The sequence below is a fragment of the Halichondria panicea genome, chromosome 2 (genome assembly GCF_963675165.1).
Source record: "Halichondria panicea chromosome 2, odHalPani1.1, whole genome shotgun sequence".
Lineage (NCBI taxonomy): Eukaryota > Metazoa > Porifera > Demospongiae > Suberitida > Halichondriidae > Halichondria > Halichondria panicea.
In genome coordinates, this window is record NC_087378.1 from 5,111,971 (window position 1) to 5,128,760 (window position 16,790).

The 16,790-nt window shown below is 39.9% G+C and overlaps 1 protein-coding gene across 1 annotated transcript; it reads right to left on the reverse strand.

The window, feature by feature from the left end:
- Positions 1-1,549: 1,549 nt before the first annotated feature.
- Positions 1,550-16,449, reverse strand: LOC135331188 (inactive rhomboid protein 1-like). Its single transcript, XM_064526266.1, has 11 exons — positions 16,102-16,449; positions 15,353-15,539; positions 14,589-14,707; positions 9,566-9,795; positions 7,109-7,194; positions 3,968-4,156; positions 3,665-3,885; positions 2,739-3,266; positions 2,405-2,647; positions 2,124-2,328; positions 1,550-1,948 (listed from the first exon to the last, which is right to left on the reverse strand). The coding sequence occupies exons 1-11, from the start codon at positions 16,327-16,329 to the stop codon at positions 1,683-1,685; spliced, it is 2,502 nt and encodes an 833-aa protein (XP_064382336.1). The 5' UTR covers positions 16,330-16,449; the 3' UTR covers positions 1,550-1,682.
- Between the last annotated feature and the right edge of the window lie 341 nt (positions 16,450-16,790).

Sequence of the window (16,790 nt, forward strand, 5' to 3'; positions counted from 1 at the left end):
TTCTCCCGCCCCCGTCCAATCAGAGAAAAGGGAGTGGCTTGCGAGTCTAGGTACACACGTACGCAAAGTTAGCCTCGATTCCAGCCACAAAGAAAAAGGCGCCTTTTCTTCGCGGCTGGAATCGAGGCTAACGCAAAGTGGGCTGTCCAGCACATATTCATGTACATGAGTTGATACTTCCCATCATTTGCTGTTTCCATTGAACCCAGCAGCCATTCACTCGGATCTAAACAAAAAGAAACAAAGGCAACAAAGTATGCAGCTCTAAAGCAAGTCTCTTAACGGGAAAGAAAGTGGAGACAACAAAATGTAGTAACATAATTATATGCACATGCTGCTAATAATGAGCATCTGCATAATTATGATATATGCACCACCTGCTTATACATAATGTATTCATAATTATGATGTATATATACGTGCAATTTGTATTAATTTTGTCACAAATGGCACCCCATAGATGAATAGATACACCTGTTACAGGCAGGAGGAATTAAAGTCCCCTAGACAATAATTTTTGCTGTCTGTAAGAAGTCCACGAGCAGTTCTACTGATTAATATATCAACTTCATATTTGTGGCCAGTTGGGACACAGCACACTACTTAGTGACACCATAGATAGAGTAGAGAGGAATTGGAAACGGAAGTGATTCACGTGATGCTTTACAATGAAGTCTACGTAGTAGTGGCTCTGGGACCATCCGTGTATCTCCTCATAACTCCCGCAAAAGCCCGGGAAACTTATTGTGTCCAATGCAAACATCTCAGAGCTACCCCCATTAATGAATCACATGCCCTCTGATAGTAGGTATCAATTGGAAACGAAATATATATAATCTCTCGATTGTCGTGAAGTAGCTATAGCTAGAAGTACACAGAGCGCTTTTTCATACTTGCATGCATGTGTTCCTATATATGATATAGCTATAAGGCTGTGTAACTATATATAGTGTCCTGTGTCCCAAATGGCCTCAAGTATTAGAGAAAGTTGACGCTTAGCAGCAGAACTGCTCGTGGACTTCTTACAGAGAGCAAAACCATTCTCATGAATTATTCATGTTTAGCCCTTGTGTTAAAAAGTAAGCCTCGATTAAAACCGGGGAGATACACGGAAATCAGGGGGGCCAGGTCATCCATAAAACACGGAGCACTCCGCGAACCGATTTCCCTCCAGTCAGCAGAAGTATATATACACATACAAGCTACAGACTTTTAGGTTCTATAATTATAATATGCATGCATATCTATATTTTTTGTACCACTATAATTATACATAAAATTAAAATCACTATAAGCACATGTGTACTCATGCACTCATCAATGTACCAGACCATATTTTAATCGACCTGGATTCATGGCTATAGTATACTGGTGCAGCAATCACGGTCAATCATTCTCACTCTTAATTTGAGTAATTTCCCTTGCATGCAGCAAACAAAATTAATGTTCATCATGATATCATGTTTATGTTATGTATAATTATAGCTTTGACACATCCACCGAGGCATAGGTACCTGCGGTGCTTTTATAATTTATTGTGTATACTGTATACGAGTCACCTAATAAATTATTGATCAAGCACAGTAAGCAAAAATAAAAATAAAAAAATAATTAACACATAATTTAGTCGTAATAATAAATTGTTAATAAATTCGAAGGTAAGTACACGCAATGATCATCAATCATAGTCCAAAGACAGTTGGATTAGGATTGCTGAATTCCTCAGGGCAAATATCTGGTGAATACGGCACACAATTCAAGTAATGACAAAAGGAGCAGAAACTTGGATCAGGAATGAAGTAGAAGGTGAAAAAGCCAGCCAGATATAGAAGAATGAGCAGTGGTATGCAGATAATCAACAGAATACGTTTGCGAGCTGCATCCCATTTGCCAAATGTGATGAAGGGTACAAACACTATGGCAGAAGGCATGCCAAATAATAAGCCACCTGAATAAAAAGATATTACAATTAGATGGTGGACTACTACAAGGCCAACTCAATACAATAAGCTACAGGAGCCTGGCCATGCATTTGTAACATTTTCACAATCTTTCAAACCAACTCATACTATAATGCCCAAAGCACAATATGCTACAAATCTTATACGTGAAGAGTTTCTCACCAATTTGTGCAAAGTTGTCCAGATATGGAAGTGTACCAAGGGCCAACAAAAACACAACAAATCCAGTGAGTTTCAGAAGCTCTAGCCACGCTTTGTCAACAATCTGCCAGAATTGGAATAACTCTACATAGAGTACAGCCAAGAGACCGAATACAGCTCCTCCAACACCACAGTTAACACCATAGGGGATAAATACTGCACTGATCTGCAGAGGTTATAGAATATCACCACAGTTCATGGTAGTAGTACTAGTTTCATGTACATCAACTTTTAAAACTCACTATGTTTCCACCAACTCCACTGAGAAGGTAAATGATACAAAACCGTAGCCAACCAATAGTTTTTTCAATCTTGATACCCAAGTATAACTGTACAGGTATGTAAACCAAGAGATGAAGAACCCCAAGATGCAAGAATATGGATAAGAACCATCTCCAAAATTGCTGGGCCGAGGGCTGAAACCCACTACCTTCTTCACTGATTCCAACCTCGTTGAACCCACAAATATTTCGAAAACAGTTGACCTAAAGAACATACGCGACAGATAAAGAACTATACACAGTGCAAGCACACAAGCAAATGCTGCGAGTGAGTATTTTATAGTTTAAAACTCACCTCCTGACACGCCTCATTATTAGGATGATAAAACCCTTGTCGAGCTTCACACTCTTCGTAAGATATCACCATGCAAAGACCAGTGATGGACACACAGCAAGGATGAAATGTTGGCAAAAAGAACACTGACTGATTGCTTGAGCAGAAAACACCCGTGTCATACCCAGTTTCGTTGAAATCAGCAGTCGTGGTCAATGTAGTAGAATTTCTAAAGAAGATCCCACATTGCTCGCTTGGTACAGTCCCAATATTTCCCTCATTCCTACAGCAACCGAGCTTGTCTGGATCATACAGAATAGCATTACGACGTCGAATCCCAAAATCTGTACGCATGCAAGGTGTAAACTTAGCACCAAACTGAATCAGGATGCTTGCAGGTGGCCCAATCCATAGGTTGACTCCTCGAAAGTAGGTAATATTAGCAGGAGTGGTGCCATTGAGAGTGGGGAAGGTTCCATTATTCTCTTGAGGAGAGACATGGATTGGAGCAATACCGAACAGTGGCAACAACACAATCATAGCCACCACCTGTAAGTGAGAAAAGAAAAGTGAAATGTCTTTTACATGTACTATTCATCTAATGAGATGTGCATTAATTTTATCAGTGAAATATAAATGCGCAAACCAAGGCATGCAAATGTAAAAAAGGATTCAATTGTACATGTAATATGATAGCTGGTACGTAGCTTCATTTAGTTTACGTGTAAGTCACTAAAGCTGCATTCAAGATTCAAGACCAGGGGGTAGAATAAATGTTTCAGGCTCAAAGGTGGTTAAAAGCGAATTATGGTTGTTTATTGCCACAAGGGGTGGAAATGTTTCTTAGACAAAATTAATGAATGGAAAAATTACCCTAATCTGCATAGACACCAATTAAGGCACAACCATGATTCTCCGCTGACTATTAGGTCACCATACTGATTCACCTGTGCCAAACTGATGAGAATCGTACACACTGGCCAAAAAGAAGGAAGAGACTCCACCTCGTTACGAATAAGAGTACTTTGACGCTGAAGTTTCATTCTCTTCTTTTTTTTACGCCTCTGTACCTGATCAGCTGGAGTGTCAACTGAAGCTAGTCGATCACGTCGTAGAGATCCACCACGCTGTTCTTGTCTTTGAGCACCACCACCACCCACAGTGGAAGCTGTATGTATCAGTGAAAAGGTCTTATATACATTCAACTACAGTACTGCAAGTATGAATCATGGCAAACAATGAAGTCTTACAAGCATCTCCAAAGAATTCCAAAGCATCCACATGTGCCCTCCTCCTCCTCACTTTTTTTTCTGCCTTGATAAACTTCTGATAATATTCCCATGCTTCACTCTTGTCATGAATCAGTTCCTGTCTTGGAGGAGGGAGGACAGGGGCAGCCTCTTCAATGACCATTATGTTAGCAGCAGGATAAGTTGCAGCTGTAGTCAAAGGAAGGAATCATCTACCTCACAGATACCGTTGAAACTAACAATTAATTAATTACTAGGGATAGACGCGAAAAACGATAAACAAAACGTTGCTAAACCGGTACACGTGTGTGAACGTACTACGCACGTACAACTTATTGCATACTTCCCCTTAAAATTAACTTACCCAACCCTATATAAGCCTCTACCTAACATTTCCCAACCATATGTACAAATTGGTTGAAACGAGTACATCCAATTTTGGCGTGAAGTGCATGCACATTATAATCCCAAAAATAAACTAGAGCACTGGCCTGAGACATGATTCTAAAGCATGTCTCATAATTAGATTCCTATCGAGTGCTGTACAATGTGAAAACAGTAGTACGTCATCAGGACATGAAGCCTACCAGGGGCGTAGCCAGAATTTTGAGGAAGGAGGTACTATCATAGATTAAAGAGGGCGCAAAGCGCCGAAATTTGGTGCACCGGAAGCCACACCTCTTATTAATGACATTATAATTAACTTATCTGCCTAGTTGGGCGTGGTCCAATCTTCTATTTGCATAGAGAAGCCTGTTTAGCTACGAAAGAGAACTAATCTATAGAGAATACTGTAATACTAGAATGTTTTGCGAGCATTAAGGTTACGATGCAGTGTTTGCTCATGAATTATTCATGAGTTTTTATTTTTTGTTTTTGTGAGAAAGGAAGATATTATTTTATGTGTCTATACTGTTGCACTACTCATACAGCGCTTGCTAGCTATCAGTACTCTAACTAGATGGCCAAAAATTTACCACAAAGATCGTGTGGTCACTGCCGATTTTAGTCGTCAAATATTAGACAAAGAAAGACTCTAACAAGAACTAAACAGTGACCTACCAGCAGTTTATGATATTCCTGAGGGCGGCTCGAAGAGTTCTTGCTCCTATCTATCTACAAACTGAAGAAAAATGCCATAGTTTACTAGCTAGTCGGTTATTTTTCCATATTTTTCTACTTCTACACGAGCTAACTCGATGACTGCTCACCGTTTTGAAGAAATTGTTTCGAGCTGCCCTGCCCCTTTCCTCCTTTAATAGATAATTGCCTTACTGGCAAAGAGCATGCAATATCTAGCATATAAAATGACGACTAGTGTATACAGTCAAGACAAGCTTGATTTACTACTGATAATTACTGCGTGGGCGAACACTGCATCGTAACCTTAAACATTTGCAAACTTTACGATGGTTGATCGCAACAATAAAATCCGCAAAATACACACGATCCTTGCCAGAACGCAATAGTTAGATCGCAAAGGGTCAAATTTTCTGCTGATTTGGCTCATTCGCAAAGGTTTTTCACCCGCAAAATATTCTGTAGCTCAGTTGAAAGACTATATCGTTTTGCTTGCCTACTAGGTAGCTAACTGCAGCAAGATCTGGAAGAGAAGGGGGGTGCTCAGCTGGATAATCATACACTTCGTGTACAATTTCAGCCTACTTGAGATAGAAAGGGGGTGCTTAAGCACCATGAGCCCACCCCCTGGCTACGCCCCTGCCTACTGGCTAACTAAAGCTGGGGCAAGGTTTTGAGAACGGCATTGCTGCGCATTGAACTGGGACTAAAAAAGCTTGTTTTCCATGCAACATTAATCCAAAATTAATCTTGGGCTTCATGCACTTAGTTTGTAGTGATTGAGCAGTTTGAATTAAAACCATGTTCAGCTACAGCTAACGTGCAAGCATTACGCTTCTTTTTTTGCTCGCTGATATTCGATAACAAGGTTTGTTGATAAAATCTCAATAGACCAGTTGCATATAAGCGTTGGAATGTGTTGAGCTGGTAATTACCTTTCAACGTCACGGCTGGATGCCATCGTGGGCGTTATATCTATGCACAAGTCATTGTAAAATTCGAGACTTTACACGTGCACTGTGCGCATGCTATTTAATGTATCCCAGTAGAAACAAATTTTGCTGAACTTTCCTTCTTCTGCTGGAGAAGCTCTAGCCATCCAGCTCTCTTCCTTAGGTCTCTAGGAAGTCTCTGGAAAGAGACAGTTATCTCTTGTCTTGTGTTCTCACAAAGTATTCATTTAAGCCCGGCTCTTTGTTTATGATTATCTCTAGAACTGAACACTCTTTTGACTTGCAACAAAGACTAATATACACGTGGAGAACTGCAGATTCAGCAGAAATTGTTTCTACTAAACAGCATGCGCACAGTGCACGTGTAAAGTCTAAATTCATGAATTTTACAATGACTTGTGCATAGATATAACGCCCACGACGGCCGTGACGTCACAGCAATTATCTTTAGCTCTTACCTGCAACTGGTCTATTAAAGTTCAGACACACTGGCTAGACTATTAAAACCCGTGGCCCAGACTATGGGAATCTCAGGAATTGACATAGAGTATATACCACAGAGAAACATTGTCCATGTCGTGACATTTTTCTAATGTACAAAAATGTTTCAAGGAAAGCAAACTACACCCTGTTAACAAATATGGAATTTTTGGAAGTTATTCTGCAGCCCCCCTTCAACTGCCATGTATAACAAGATGCTCATAGAGCATTCACCCTGTGCGTTGAGCTTCATTGTATGCGCACAGCGGCAAAACAGATACAATAACTTTTTACCATTAATTTTATCACTATGGGGAATGATCGTGAATCTATAAAGCAACGATTAGATGGATTAGAAAACAGTGTTTTTGTCGCCTTCAAAAATCGTCTATAAGTTTCAACTACAATTAGTTCAACTACAATTAGCCTACTATTTTTCAACTACTGTCTCATTAGCAGTTAAAGCATGCAGTGTATAAAAATGTCTATTTTCGCTCAAACAGCTCACTTTTGTGTTCACACACACACACACACCAATCACTCCGCGTGCTGCGCACACGCACAGGGTAATTATATACAATGTACATATCATAATCATAATAAATTGACAAAAGAATGGAACACATACCTGGATATGTTTGTTGTTGAAGCAGGCCAACTTCGTTTCCTATCACACCCCCTCCGGGTGCAGATTGCCATGGATCATTCGGGGCACTGCAGTGTATAGTACAAAGCAGGCCCATCATTGAAACGTTCTCACCATTAGGTGTACATGTAAACTGTACTACTATGGTATGGCGTTATTATTGTCTGTCACATGCAGTGTACATTAGATCTTGGTGTACAGGGTGTCATACAGGGGAAAGGGAGATATCCCCCGTAGCTCCAATCCCCCCCCCCCCCTAAAATTTGCATTCATGAGTTGTCTGACTGAGTGTCCCATATAGCTGGGGTATTGAAATAACAGTTGACCTTTTTTTAGCAACATTTTCTGGCTACTTTTCTTATTTCTTATTTCCCCCCTCTACATGTACTTATAATTATGGATATGACGTTTTGGGTGTAGTTTGGCAGATAAAACTACTTAAATAGAGAGTAGATCGAATGATTCATTATCTTTCATTATCCTCGAGACAAGAACCCCAAATTAGTCATTAGATTCGAGGTAAGGTCATTTTTAAGCCGCAGCTATTTCCTGCAATACATCCACCTCGCTATTCTGGCCAAGCTGCACTGTCCCAAGGGTGACCGGATTAACGAGAGTTTACTGTATTTTCTTCTGGTTACCGTGGCTACTTTAGAACATGGCAGAATTCAGAATTCCTACGAGCGACAAGGATTGCACAAATCAACTTCTCAACTTCTTGACTGATCATTTCGTGCTATGCCAAAACACTCAAAACCTCACTGTATACTGGTACTTGTATCAGAGATTGAAGAGAGAGGGATATGAAACTTGATGACGTGTACATACAATCCGTGTTGCCCAAAATGGGCGTGGCACATTGTCTTTACTGCAATTTCTATGTAAAATCATGTAAAATACTTTGTGGGGACTGTATCTCTGGACTTGCTGCTACATATAGAACAAAGTTGATATTAAATGCAAGAGTAGACCTTTGGGAAGTGCAACAGCTCCTCAGCTAAAAGCCAAGAGACAGCTTGTTCGATCACTTCAACTTTTTTGACCTCTTGTACTTGTCCTGGAGCAAAATTTTGCAAAATTGTACACTAAAAATCGATTATACTTTCAGCATCAGAGCGATCTAGCCTTTGAGACAGGCACCAGTACATAGAATACATAGCTAACATTAAAACTCATCACTAAACCATCTTATGAAAACCAACTTGCTTTCTGCTACAGTCCCACAAAGGCTAGTATAGCCAATAAACCAGGGAATCTGGCGTTCTGGATTTTATTGCCACCAAATATATTTTAAAACAATCTGTGGCTAGTCAATTATATGATCATAATTCTTCAAGTGAGTCATCCAGCTTCCCATGGGCCTGTTTTGTTTTATTTACAAATTAAACCGCCATTTTTATAGCAACGCGGAGTGCCTAAACTTTTTACTCTGTTTTACATTGAGCACATAAGCTCACGTGATCTAGTTTCACATATCCCCTTCTCTTCAATCTCTGCTTGTATTGCTATCTGTCAATTAGGTATACGGTAGTGTGAGTGTGTCTGTGTAGACTGCTACAGCTGCTCAAGGATCAATCAAGTGCAAGTAAGAGTTTTATAGGTTTCTAGTCATGGATTTTAATTCGTGGATTTGCAAAATAATGCTTTGTCCTCGAGTTATGCCTAGTTTTGCTTACTTGGAATGCCATTGCAGCTTTTCAGAAGAGTGCGCAGCCAAACTTGTCCATGGAGTGTTGCTACTCTACTTAGTAATTAGCTCTGCACTAGAACGCTAGCTGCAAGAGTGAGAAGAGAGCTGCAAGGCTCTGCTGACTCTGCTGTGATGCAGCCATTAGCTTGAACTTTTTTTTTTTTAACATAGATCGTTTTTAGCAACAATCATAGTCGATCATTACCCACTCTTTCAGTTTCTGTGTGATTCTGGATTCTGTTTGCCATGCAGTAAAATTAATCAATGCAAAAATGTTCATCATGATATAATAATGTGTGTATAAAAGGTATTAGTAGCATATGTTATGTAGCTTTGGCACCTCCACCGAGGCATCAGCACCCGCGGTGCTTTCATTCGCAATGGTTTTCATTGTAGTAATACAGTGCATAACTTATGTGGTGAATTACAAACAGTAAAATTTGTTGTCACACAATTCATCGATCGATTAACTCTTAATGAACTTTCTCTGATACAAGGTAACATAATTATTTTGCTATTTCATGTTTAGCACATTAATTTTGGGGGCATGCTTAAGTTATGAACAAATGTTTTCATTAGTACAACCAGTACGTTGTACATAGGATTGACAGTGCAATTGTGTGTGTTTTCAAATATTGCATAAGACATAGCGCAAGTGGTTTTAATGAACTATCTGCAAATACACATTTCTTGAGTAATAACCGCGAAAACAATTATGTCATCCTAAGGTAATACAACAAATCCCTCACCTTGTGCTTTGGCCTTCACGGCCTGTTACATCCAGGTAGTTTGGGGGTGCCTCGGACATGAAGCCATCTTCTTCACTGTCACTGTCTCCAAGGTCATCCATGTTAAAGCTCCGCCCATCAGCAATGGACGGGTAATCAGGTGGCGGAGGTTCATCAAAAATCACCCTGTTTGGGCGGCGTTGTGAAGCACGCCGACTGAGAGTACCAACGAAACCAACTGAATTGCTCTCCTGAAAAGGGCATGCACATAATTATATAGTAAGTAACTAGGGCACTAAAGTGCTAAACCCTCGGCTTGGGTGTATACTAATAGTGTGCCTAGCAATTGTGTACTAATGATACATAATTGTTATCAGGAAATGAGTGATGAAGCCTAGTGGCCAATAAACATTGTAACTTTGTTTCTTGATATGGAGCCTCCCACCTAGAGGCAAGGCTGGGACAGCCATAGGTCATGCACTAGGGACTAGCAAATTCAGCAAATAAAACTAAGACTTTACTACAGGAGCCAGAATGCAGCGCTCTGTAGTGCACAGGCAAGCAAGCCTGTAATTGACTTGCCTTGAATTTAGGCCATAGGCTAGCTAGTCAACATGCGAGTATAATTGTATCTTAGCTTTTGTTCTCCATTTTTTGGACAACAAATTAAAATAAGAGCCTTAAATAACTTGTTGTCCATACTGTAAATTTACAGCCAGGTGACTTAGAATATATATATGGATAATTATGCCTTGAGGCGTAGCCACATGAGGGATACAGTAAAGCTGACTGTGTGTGTGTCTAAGTGTGTGTGTGTGTATGAGTGTATTCCAGCTGTAACTGCTCAATGGTTGCAATGAGACGAAAACTAACAGCTTCTATAGGCTTCTTTCTAGCCACGTTCTCTTGGATTTTGATTCGTGGATTAGCAAACTAAAGCTTCTTTCTCGAGTTATGGCTAGTTTGACTCCCATTGAAGGCTGTTGCAGTCTCTTCAGAATCTTTCATAGCATCATCTGTTTGCACAAACTTTCTATTCAACACATGAGTTAGCCTTGCACTAAAGCGCTAGCTTTTTGTTAGCTACAAGAGTCAGAAAAGATCTGTTAAAACAGCTAGTTATAGTAGCCATTGTGAACTTGATCTCTTTGGATACACCCTTTAATTATTCCTGTGGATGCAATGCGCATGCGCGCTCATCCCTACATGTGATGTTAGAGAATCCAGTGGCAGAATCAACTTACTTCTTTTTCCTGAGGTCCTAGTATACCGGTAAGCCAAAAACAAATGATACCATTATAGACAAGATAACAATAGATTCATGTACACAAGTCTGGTAACAATAGATATATACATTTACACAAGTCTTTTCTTCTCAGTATTAGTCTTTCTGCTTGTTTATATACTATAATGTCTGTGCTATACTACTGTCTGTGCTTAAATTCTCTCTTACTCTGTGCCTTTGAAAAAGGTTTGCTCCCACTGTTTGGCTACAGGCCGTTTAAATAAAATGCAGTTGCTTCAGTATCTATCGTTGATTTAATTCTGTGATTCAATTGTACTTTATATCTCACAGACTACTGACTATATGCCTTTGACAAAAGTTTGCTCCCACTGTGTTTGGCTACAGGCCATTTAAGACGATCAGTATACCGTATAAGTTTCGTGGGGTAAAAAATTCGTTCAACTCGAGAAATGGTAGTTTTCGTGAGTAAAAATTTCGTTTAGTCTCGTGGCTGCACGGCATTCCTACGTTCAGATAAGCCACGCCTACGATAAAATTTCGTGGAGGTCAGCCTGCCCACGAAAATAATGAATATTTTACCCCACGAAAATTACCCGCAATACGGTACGCTATTAACTGCGGACACCCCTTTCTTGAAACAATCAAAGCACATTGCAAATTATTTACCTCTTCTATAACACTCTAATACTTTTGAGCAAAAGCAAAAACATGGCGAGAGGCATTAGCAAGCGCACGCTTGCAACACTCGTTCTTGCAAATAGATGGTGTTAAATGGGTGGGGGATAAAACTACACTCCTGCTATTTCATGGACTGGTATAATAATGAGGACTAAATAGTGTAGGGCTACGCTACTCGATCTCTATATAATAATTAGAGGTATAGTATTTGTTGAAAAATACAGGGTTTAGGGTTATAAAACTTTGTTAATAGCTCTGGTGGCATGAATGTCTCAATTTAGCCTCGATTCCAGGCCGCACTTCACTCAGGGAAGTGGGCCTGGTATCGACTGCTTGCGCATGCGCTAACATCCCCCCGGTATCTGGGGGCTTTGGATAACATTGTATATGCTCAGTAAAACTATGACATCACAACGAACAGAAGTGGATTGAAGGAAGTAGATAGAAAGTTCGATTGAAGGTTTCTAGCCCATTGGATAGCATTCTCTGATAGCTACCCTTAGCCTGCTATGTTAACAAAAGACTCACAGCCTGCAACAGTGTGGATGACGATCGTCTGAATGGAGTGAAAGCTGACAAGAACCTATATGGACAGGCCACGCCCATTTAACACTAACTTTGGTGAAAGTCTACTATACTACTCCATCAGAAGAAAATAGCTGCACAACAAACCTACACAGCTCTGTCTAGCTCTGTGTATGACTTTTAGGATATTTTCTCTCATGATTCTGTATTATAGGAAATTTTACGGGAAAAAATATCCAATCATTTTGTGCACGCGCAAAATTATTAAAAAAAGAAACGCGTGACGTTGAAAGGTAATTACAATTTCTATGAAGGCCGGTGAAGGAGGCTAGTCTCAATTATGCTATCGGTTTAATACATTTATGAGTATCACTTCATTGGTGTTACTTTTCACAATGAAGAGTGTATTCCACAATTGTCAGGTAAAATAGCATGCCTACACTCTTTGTTTATATCCTATAAGGAAAAAATATAAGCGTACCCGACACAACTTGGTCCCCGTATACTTAGACAATGAAATGGCAAGAGTATAGAATTACACCATCCTGTAGATTTCCAGGTGCAAAAATATGTACAAACATTATTTTCTCTATCCCTCTTTAACAGCTATCCCTGAATAGCGCCCATTTGCAATATAAAGGCCAACTCGGGTCCTGATTGAATCTACATTCGTAGATACAGTGCATCTAGCTAGCAAAATAGGTGAGTACTGATTTAGTGAGATTTGAAAGATGTTCTATACTAAATAACATTTTTAGTTGATGTATATCGGTATTTAAGTTAGCCATTACCTACTGGCATAGTTTTAAAAATGACAAAGGTTAAGTACTACCAACCTCCTCTATGAGGTGGAGTCATGTGACAGTTCTTTAATTGCATTCTTGCAAATCTGATTGGAGATGTCAATTTTAGACATCTAAACCAAGAAAAGTGACTCTAATGTCAGAGTCTCTCCCTGGCACATGTCAGATCACGTGCAAGGGAGTGGTCTGGCCCCAGACTAGATATCCTCAAGAGGCAGTTTTATACTGACCAATTTTCGAGTCCCTGGTCAGCTTTAGGGGAAAAAATTCTCTAGGGGCAAGATTTTGCTGAGATATGCACTATTTTATATTATCTATGATTACCCGAGGCGCGCGTGGGCGGCCACGGGTATAGTAGTCTGTTGGTTTGTCTGTTTGTTACCCGAGGCGCGTGGGCGGCCACGGGTATAGTAGTCTGTTGGTTTGTTTGTCTGTTTGTTTGTGACAGGTATATCTACTCACCTGGATGCCATAGCGCTGCGTTTACAGCATAGATAGTCTTTACACAACAATATCTTGGTTTAAATAGTGGCAGATTTTGATGTTAAAGCTTCTTTGTCGAGTAAAAGCGAGCAAAAGCTAAGAAGCTGAGTCAAGGTACGGGATCACTTCAGCTAAAAATACGTAGTCAAGGCTTGATTATGTATTTTCATTTGTTTGTTTGTTTGTAATGAGTATCTCTACTCACCTGGATGCCATAGCACTGCGTTTACAGCATGGATAGCCTTCACAGAACAATATCTTGATTTAAATAGTGGCAGATTTTGATGTTAAAGTTTCTTTGTCGAGCAAAAGCTAAGAAGCTTGAATAAGTTTGTGACTAGGTCTGCTTACCTGGATGTTCTAGCACTGCGTTTACAGCATGAGTAGCCTCCACACAACAAGTTAGTACTTTTGATAGTGGCAGCTTTTGGTGTTAAAGCTTCTTTGTCTAATAAAAGCGAGCAAAATGTAGATTGAACAGAACTTGCACATGCGTTACTTATAACTGAAGTGATCCTGTACCAAGAACGATGGAACAGGGTCACTAAAGTAGAAAGCTGTATATACCAGGAACAATGGAACAGGGTCACTAAAGTAGAAGCTTGAATTATAGCTAGCGCTCCTGCTGCTGACTGGGATCCTACTCCATGCAGAACCTGGAGCCATACTTCTCTGACTCCAGGCTTCTTTACTGTGATCCTAATCCACAGTGCATATATCTATAGTACCACTACTTGTTCTCAAATGTTTCAGCATGCCTCCAGTCTGGTTTAGTTTTATTGCTCCTGAGTTGCTGTGCAAGTCATACATGATAACAACATCACTATATGCACTGCATTATATTTCTGGTTTCTTTATAATCATGTCACCAGCCGAGGGTTTGCACTTTAGTGCTCTAGTTATCTGTAGCTCTCTGCAACCTTTCTTGAGAGAAATATTAGCAGAGTTTCAAAATTTTACTTGCCAATGGTGTCCGGTATAGAGGGCTTCTACAGGAATACATTATTGATAGAGTACCCTATCTAGGTGACGTATGTACATAATTATAGTGCCTATAATTATTCCAGCTAATATGAAAACTGTGTAACTGCCATAAAATACCCATTCCATGTTAGTGTAATGCGTGCTTAATGTTCCACACAGTTATGTCACCATAATTATTAAAATATGCCTTTTTGGGAACTGGTTATCACAACTCGTCACACAATTGTGGCACACTTAGTCTCGGTATAGATTGCTTAACACATTCCCCCACTTTCACTGATGACTTTCAAAAGTGATCAAGAATTATACTACAACATACATGTACCTCCACTCTCCGTTCAGTGTATTCCTCCCAGCCTATGGTTTCCGCAGTGCCTTGCTGAGACGCTTCAGTCACACCAAAGAAATTACCCACTATAGTACCCACTCGACGCAAGGAAGTAGCTAAAAAAATCAACATACATGTACAATCATACATTTTAGCATCGTGTTTTAGATGCAATATAATTATGATGTATATGCATGTAGTTGAATGATTAAGGTTACAGTAGTTGCTCATGAATATTCATGATTTTGTGAAACTATAAATGTCATGATAGCACATACACGATAAATATATTGGTGTATCAATCTTCAAAACATTTTTCAGTGAAAGCTCTGAGCGATCATCAAGTTACTAAACACAAACTAGTAGTCATTTTAAACTTCCAAAAATACTTCTAGCTCTGTGTTCTTGCTCTAATAGGATACTTCTTGCCATGCTGGAGGGCTACACGAAGAGTTTTTTCGTTCCAGGCCAGGAAACTCTCACAAAACAAGAATATGTCGCTGACAGAGGAGCCAAGAAAAACAGCCTCTTGTTAGCCTTTTTCTTCGTGTGGCCCTGCATATAATTAAGCTACAGTAGACTGCTCCTAAGCATCTATTAAAAGTGTCTATTCGAGCCTTGAAATAACTACTGCGTTTCAGCTGAGACTTCCATGCAGCTCATCCTTGCTGCTCAGATCTAGCTAATGAATATTACTGAGCAACCATACCCTTAAGAAACACACCATAAGATGTATCAACTTTGATCAACAAATCACTTACTGAATGTGCTGCGGTTCTCAGGAAAGGGAGGTTCTGGGGCTGTGGGCTCTGGGATACTGGTGTTGAATGTCACACGTGATGACTCAGAGTAAGGAGGAAATACCGGGTCTGGTGGGGGAGTATGCTCAGACATGATTACTGACGAACGCACTCCGGTACCATCATTTAAATTGATATGAAGCATAACCTGAAAAGGAAAACATTATACATCAAACTTAAAGTACAAAGTTGAAAGATAACTAGTGCTCAAGGAATCTGCTAAAAAAAAACTCATTTTTTGTGAACATATCATATTTTTGTAACTGCTTACCTATTCATGTTACAAGTGATTGCGAACATTATTGTGTGTACAGAGATCTACTTTGAAAACAAGCACAATCTATATTTGGTATGCATATGAATCACGGTATGTAGTGTTTCCATCATGTGATACAAACAGACACTATCGTAATTATATTGTCCTGCACATGCACGTACCTTTTGAGGAAATAGCTCTGGGGTGCCTATCACCCAATACAACATGCAGTTTTGGATAAACAAAACTATAAATTTGCTCTCAAGTCCCTGAATCGATCAGTGGTATGTTAGCCTGAGAGGCACACAGCCACACATAATTATTCCAATGGGGGCTGGCCGGGATATAATAAATAATACCTGTTGGCTGGCATGGTTGATGGTTGTTCATGCATGATACACGTACGTACACACGATACAATGTCAGTATAGATCTACACGTCATAATTTCCAACCTGAAAGAATTGCTGCCACGGTAGCACTCCAGTTCTTGCCACCAACCTATCAAACTCTGCTGCGAGGGGCTCAGGGCTTGGAGAGTTGCCGAGCGTGCATTGTGACAGGCTTAGGTTGACAGCAATTAGGAAGTTGTCTCTGTTTATTATGCCTTCTCTTTCTTCGTCACTGAATTCTTTGAACACTTCTCTGAAATGTCGGACCTGCTCCTGGTTAAACGAGGCCATTGTCGGAGAGTTACAGGTGATCTAGCTAGCTAGCCTAGACAGTACAGTTTAGTGCTAAGTGGGACATAAAATTATTAATCATTTCACACCCGTTCTACATTCTTGGCCCTACCCACAACTGACATTTCCCGGATTTTGTTGACACCATGTTTTCTCCAATACAACATACATGTACAATGTCATGCATGATCAGTCCTCTAATGTCCCAGAGAAGAAACAATGAAAACCTGACCTCTATAGTCACGTCATGCATCATGCACGGGTGCGTAAGGATTTCCCTCGTTTCAATTTTAGCATTATTTTCTGCAAAAATTTGCATTGCGGGAAATTGGTTAACTATGTGTTTCAAAATTGTTATCTAAACTGCAGGCGTATGTACGGACATTCATCGAGCATGATGCATCTATATATAGACTAGAGCCATTCATGAGGGATGTAACTCTATATATCTAGCGATACAC

Excerpts from the sequence above, each read along its gene's own strand:
- LOC135331188 (XM_064526266.1), bottom strand. The coding sequence starts at position 16,329 with ATGGCCTCGTTTAACCAGGAGCAGGTCCGACATTTCAGAGAAGTGTTC. Across the intron at positions 15,540-16,101 it reads CGTGGCAGCAATTCTTTCAG|GTTATGCTTCATATCAATTT; the intron begins GTTGGAAATTAT and ends TTTCCTTTTCAG. Across the intron at positions 2,648-2,738 it reads ATAATGAGGCGTGTCAGGAG|GTCAACTGTTTTCGAAATAT; the intron begins GTGAGTTTTAAA and ends TATGTTCTTTAG.